Raw genomic sequence first — 6,000 nt, 5'->3', positions numbered from 1 at the left:
TTATATTTACTATTTTAAATACTTTAACTTAAAATTGAAATAATCATATAAGCAATGGTATCTTATTAAACATTTGGATCCGTTTTTTTTGTATATATTAACATTAAATATTTATTTATAACTTAATAACAATTTTTATGATATGATAACAAACAAAAATATAAAACATTTTAGAACTACATAAAAAAAGTATAGAACTAAAAAAGTTACATGATAACCATAAGAGTAGAATAGAACAATTTCAAATACATGACAAATTTACTACTTATCATTCTACGTTTCCAAAAATCTCATTGTACACAACATTTGTTGTTTTATTTGTAAGCTTTGATTCTTTGTCGAATATCACTAACTTAATACCATCTCGACTATTCACTCTTGACAAAGCCACATAAAGCTGGCCATGGGAAAATACTGGATCTTTAAGATACAATCCAACTCTTGACAAAGATTGACCTTGACTCTTGTTAATTGTCATGGAAAAACAAACTGAGATAGGAAACTGTCTTCTTTTTAATCTGAAAGGAAGTTTCTTATCAGTTGGTGTAAGACTTACTCGACTAATTAGAGTCCGATATCCTATATTCGTACCAGAGATAACTTTATCTTCAATTACACGCCTACCAAGACTAATGACTTGAAGGAGCGTTCCATTGCATAAACCCTTTTTATGATTAATATTCCTTAATAGCATGATGGGAACACCAACTTTGAGGACCAATCTATGATTAGGCATTCCAGACATCTTTAAACCATTTAACAAATCAGGAGAGTACAACTGTGGATCAAAATCCTCTGAAACGTCTTCACATTCAGCTAAACATTCGGAACATAGATACTTAACTTCTTCACCAGGAAATATGGCTTACATACGTTCATTAATTTCTTGAACAACCTCATTCAAAGGTGCCAACAGTGCACGATCCTGGAAGTAAGTAAGTTCGTTGAATCTCTCTAATATATTAGGATATACAAAGCTTATTAAATCACCCATCGGATCAACTGAGTTCAATATCAAAAGATCGTCTGGAATATCTATAACCGACTGTAGGATTTTAGTTCGCCGGAAACTGGATGTACTAGTTGGAAAAATGATCTCCTTTGAGAGATTTAGTTGAATGAAAATTTTTGCAAAAGGGGTAAATTAGTCATTGTTCAATTTATTGTTAATAAAATATATCAAAATGGGTATATTTGATATTAAAGGCTTTAAGGAAGGGGATATAAGTAATTTAGAGTTATGGGTTGGGTATATATGTAATAAACAAAGTTAATAAGGGGATATATGTAAATGCCCCAATATTATTAACTTAATAATAATTATAGTTGTCGAGATTTCTTAGTCGATCTAGTTCATTAACTTAGCGTATCCATATTCTATTTTTCCTTATTAGGCCTTATCGTCAACGCGTGATCCGCTTTCGTCATTCTTATTGTTATCTATTCACTTTTGATCGTCTATTTAGGTGAGTACCACATTCCCCTATTTTACTTGTTTTCCACGCTTTGGGTACATATGAGTAAATTGTATTTCTCATATATACTTATACACAAAACTGCAACTATTGTCTTATGTGTTTACAACTTATACTTTACTTGTGTATGTGCTTATATGCTTTCGCATTCAGAGAGGTCCAACATAATCTTAGAATAGTATGATCATACATCAGTCGTTATAGCTTTGTGCTTCTCGTCATCTCAGTTATACTTTCTCATTTGGTTATTTTTTTTATCCTCATATGACTTGTTGCAATTACTTATTTTCTTTATGAACAATTAAACTGGTATGTTGCTCACTCAACCTTGTGTTGACAAAACCATTCTATTTTCAACGCATATGCAGGTTATTGTTTGAAGTGAGGTAACAAAAGTACAAGATCACTTAAGGATTTATGCTAGAAGAAAACTTAATGAGACATATTGTTATTGATTGATATATGTACTTAGTTTATTTGGATTTGTATGGATTTTTTTTATTTGGAAATTTGTTTAATATATATCGAAACTTTTAATAATGCATAATAGTACCTTGAGAGCTGTGACAATCAGTTCACGCCCCCGGTATTTCAGCCGTAGGTTGGGGTGTGACATTTGTTGTTTTATCACAACTATTCAAATCATCATCCAATATAAATAGATTTAGACCATGTCTGTGAGTTACCATGCATAATGCAACATATAATGTTCATGAGAAAAAAACTGGACATCAAAGAAACAAAAAGACCTTATGAAAAGATTGTTCTTTACTATTTTTTACTTGTTTTTCATATTTCTACTTGTTTTATCTTCAATTAATATTTTACTTTTAATTTCTTAACTATTATATAACTCAATTGCCAAAATGGTTTTGGCCTATCACTCATTATTAGCTAGTTTGAATAAGATAAAATATTAGAATGATGGAAAATCGACTATTTTAACACAACTGCCAAAATGATTTCAACCCATGACCCATGGATAGCATAGATTAAGGAGAATAGAGATTATAAATTATGATTTAATATGGTTATGACACATCATCATCATTATTGTTGTTTTTTAGTAGTGTAAGATAAGATAAAATTGCCAAAATGATTTCAACCAATGACACATGGATAGCATGGATTAAGGAGAATAGATATTAGAATTATAATTAAATATGATTATGACACATCAACATTATTATTTTTGTTTATTAGTAGAGTAAGAAAAGATATGTTGTAATTAGGTTAAAAGCGGTAGATAGCCTGGTTCCTATAGGCCGTGGTAGTGTCACACCCCGACCAAAGACGACAGAACATGCCGGGGTACAACGGATTGCCCATGAACACAAGACACAATTAAAATGACAATATTTAAATAACTCATTAATTTCATTCAATCACAAAAGTAATACATCTAGTTCATACATAACAACACCAAATATCATAATTTAATTTTTCATTCTTCTAATAACTTAGACTGTCTCAAAATAAAATAGCATCTTCGAACTCCAATCAACCAATAATCAAACCTGTAACAATGCATAAAATAATATTTATCAACACGTATGTTCGTGAGTAATTTCATAGTTTTTGAGTATATATGATATGAGGCGAAATCCACAAACGTATATGAGACTATAAATAAAAGCAACAATTGCGGTATATCCTTTCTAATCGGTAACAACTGACATACTCGGATAATGAGGCCCTATTCTACTAGCACAAGGCTAAAGTAGTTAGGGGTTCATATGATCATACTTATTGAGGCTCCACAACAACATAAAAAAGTAAACACTCGTGCACATAAATCATATGAAACATATAACACACAATAGAGCAAATATTCTAAGTATCATACACCCAAGTTTTTGTGGTTTGAGGATAGAGTGTTATAAATCATTCTTGTTTTGAATAAGTATGCATGTTACCCCCAAAGTATAAAAAGAAAACGGGGGATGAAATGTACTCACGTGAAATAAGTAACTTGAAGGATAGTTTGCGATAAAACGGGGGAAGAGTAAGTACAATGGGCAAAACCTAGATTAAAAAGTTCTTAAGTTATTAAATGGTTTTAAAAGCTTTAAAATAAAATAACTTGACAAGTAGAATATATAATTAAAGTTTGAAGTTTAAAATGTAAATACGTAAGAATTAACGTAATGGTTTTAGAAAAGTAAGTTTACTCGAAGTCGGGCCTCGGTATATCATTCATTAGTTTTTAAAATATCTTTGTTAAGTAAATATTTGGGTATAATTGCAATATTGCAAAGTTAAATAGATACCAAAACGAGATTTTATGAGTTTTCGAATTTGTCGGTTCGAGTCTTAATAAATGGTCAAGCTCGAATCCGATATTTCAAAATGTTATGAGAGAACTCAATGAAATCGAAAGAAGCTTAACCAAGTGTGTAGTTCTATTAAGAAGAACATCGACGTTCGTTAAGCGAGTGTTTGGTTTTGTCGGTCCAAACTTGCTATAAGATCAAGTTATATCCAACATACCAAGTCTTTTGAGAAAACAATTTAAATTAGTTTATAATACAGGTTTAGAGAAAATATGAGCTTAACCCGTTAGATATAGTTGCGAAACGACGAGCCGACACCGTTAAACCGTTTAATTCATGAGATCCGGGTGGAATCGGGTATAAACCTATGATGAGCTTAGGGATCACCCTAGCTCAGATCTGGATCGAACAGGGCGAAAAACGATGAAAAACGAGTTAAAACTCGTTTTTCCAGCGGCTTTCCGGCAATGACGGCGCCGGAAAAGTTAATATGAGGATAGAGGTGTCAGGGAATGTTTTGACATTCCCTGACCTAACCCTAGTTCGCTATGGGAACTTAGCGAATCGGAGGGTGATTCTTTAGCTGATTCGCTATGGGAACTTAGCGAATCGGAGGGTGATTCTTTAGCTGATTCGCTATGGGAACTTAGCGAATCGGAGGGTGATTCTTTTGCTGATTTGCATAAGGAAGCCTAACGAACTAGGCTTGATTCTTTATCCGATTCGTTAATGGAAAAGGGTAACGAATTACCCTTGATTTGTTAAGACCATTCATTAACAGAGATAACGAATTAGAAAGTCCAATTCGCAAAGGCCAAAGTAACGAATTAGAAGTTTAACAGAAGAACAAAATGGTCCTTGTACTTGGAAAGGAATGAGATAATTACATAATAGCCCTTGGACTTTGATAATTTATGAAAGATGCCCTTAAAGGATTAACGAGTAAAGATTAACTAACCGGGTAATGATTCAATGAAGTAAAATTGGCTTAGACACGTAAGACTAATTAAGTAGTAATGAGAATGGCTAGAGTAGTATTTGATATTCAATTATTAAACAGTTAGACGCGCACAGCTCGAGAAGGAATAACCAGTAGCAGAAGAAGTAACCAAATTTAGGTGAGTTTCTAGCCCCATTTCCTTGTTATGTTTTCGGGGATGTGTGTATACTCGATGTGAAGTGTGAATACACTTACCTTAAGTGGTAAGTGTATGCTATAGATGTTATACGAGGTAGCTATTATATAATGTTTGTCGGTACGTGAACGATCTTCGGATATTGCACGTATCGCCAAGGATAGTGATTGCCAAGTGGTTATTAGTGTGTATGAATGCTATGATGTGACTTGCTTATTATGTAAATGATATGAAGCGTGTTGCAGACAAGTAGAGGTAGAGCGTGTTAGAAGTGGCAAGAGTCTAGTAAGAGTGTTAGTGGCATGACGATAGTACGTGGTAGGGTAAGCCTATACGTGACTACGTCATTAAAGTGGCAAAGTGGCATAACGTTATACGTTATTAAACTGGCAAAGTGGCAAAGTGGTAGGTGTAATAAGAGGCTAAGTGGTAAGGTGAGCAGGTTAGATAGTGAAAAACGTGTCTTCGGATACGTATATGATGCATGTAGTGGTTGTATGATAAGTTGCTTGATTAACTAGAACTCACTCAGCGTAGCTGACTTTTAGTATGCACGCAGGTGAGCTGACTATAGCGTTAGCATGAGGACGGCATATGGCTTGGATTGAACGGCTGGCATGCGAAGATAGAAGTAATGATGTTTAAATATAATGTTTTGGGTTTTGGTATCAAAGAAAAGATTTAATGTTTTGTAACAAATGATTGATGTTTTATAGTCCGCGAAAAGTTATAATCAACTCTGATTGGTAGAACTGTGTTTATTAGTAAATCCGACGCTAAAGTAGGGCAACCGGGTTCGGGGCCTTACACGGTCCGGTCCTTGACTCGGAATAAAACGAGGATGGTTGACAAATATCCAATACCATAACTCATTAAAATAAACTTAAAAATAATAATACTCAAATATTTCATATAATATGTTAACAATAAAGTACTAAAACAAAAGTTCGGTTTTGGTTCGGCTCTTGACTCGGGATGAAACCGAAAATGGTGGCCACATACCCATTACCATTGAACTATTAAAAATGATTTGGAAACAAAAAGTAAGGACTTAACAATATTAATAAGCATAAACAAAATTAAAGTGTTTATCAAGGACTATAATAGTCCTCCATG

At 33.2% G+C, this 6,000-nt stretch overlaps 1 protein-coding gene across 1 annotated transcript in view; it reads right to left on the bottom strand.

Annotated features, from left to right (window-relative positions):
- Nucleotides 1-268: 268 nt before the first annotated feature.
- Nucleotides 269-6,000, bottom strand: part of LOC143619450 (uncharacterized) — a 49,420-nt gene continuing 43,688 nt past the window's right edge. The window contains exons 2-3 of the mRNA XM_077091380.1: nucleotides 874-954; nucleotides 269-816 (exon numbers count right to left, since the gene is read on the bottom strand). Of these exons, the coding sequence (XP_076947495.1) occupies nucleotides 269-816; nucleotides 874-954 (629 nt within the window). The remainder of the gene's footprint in view (nucleotides 817-873; nucleotides 955-6,000) is intronic.

The sequence above is a fragment of the Bidens hawaiensis genome, unplaced genomic scaffold, assembly GCF_021521415.1.
Source record: "Bidens hawaiensis isolate Kalapana, Puna unplaced genomic scaffold, B.hawaiensis_p1.1 tig00002442_1, whole genome shotgun sequence".
NCBI classification, from domain to species: Eukaryota; Viridiplantae; Streptophyta; class Magnoliopsida; order Asterales; family Asteraceae; genus Bidens; species Bidens hawaiensis.
The sequence above is the reverse complement of the archived record's forward strand: the minus strand, read 5'-3'. Positions and strand labels throughout refer to the sequence as shown.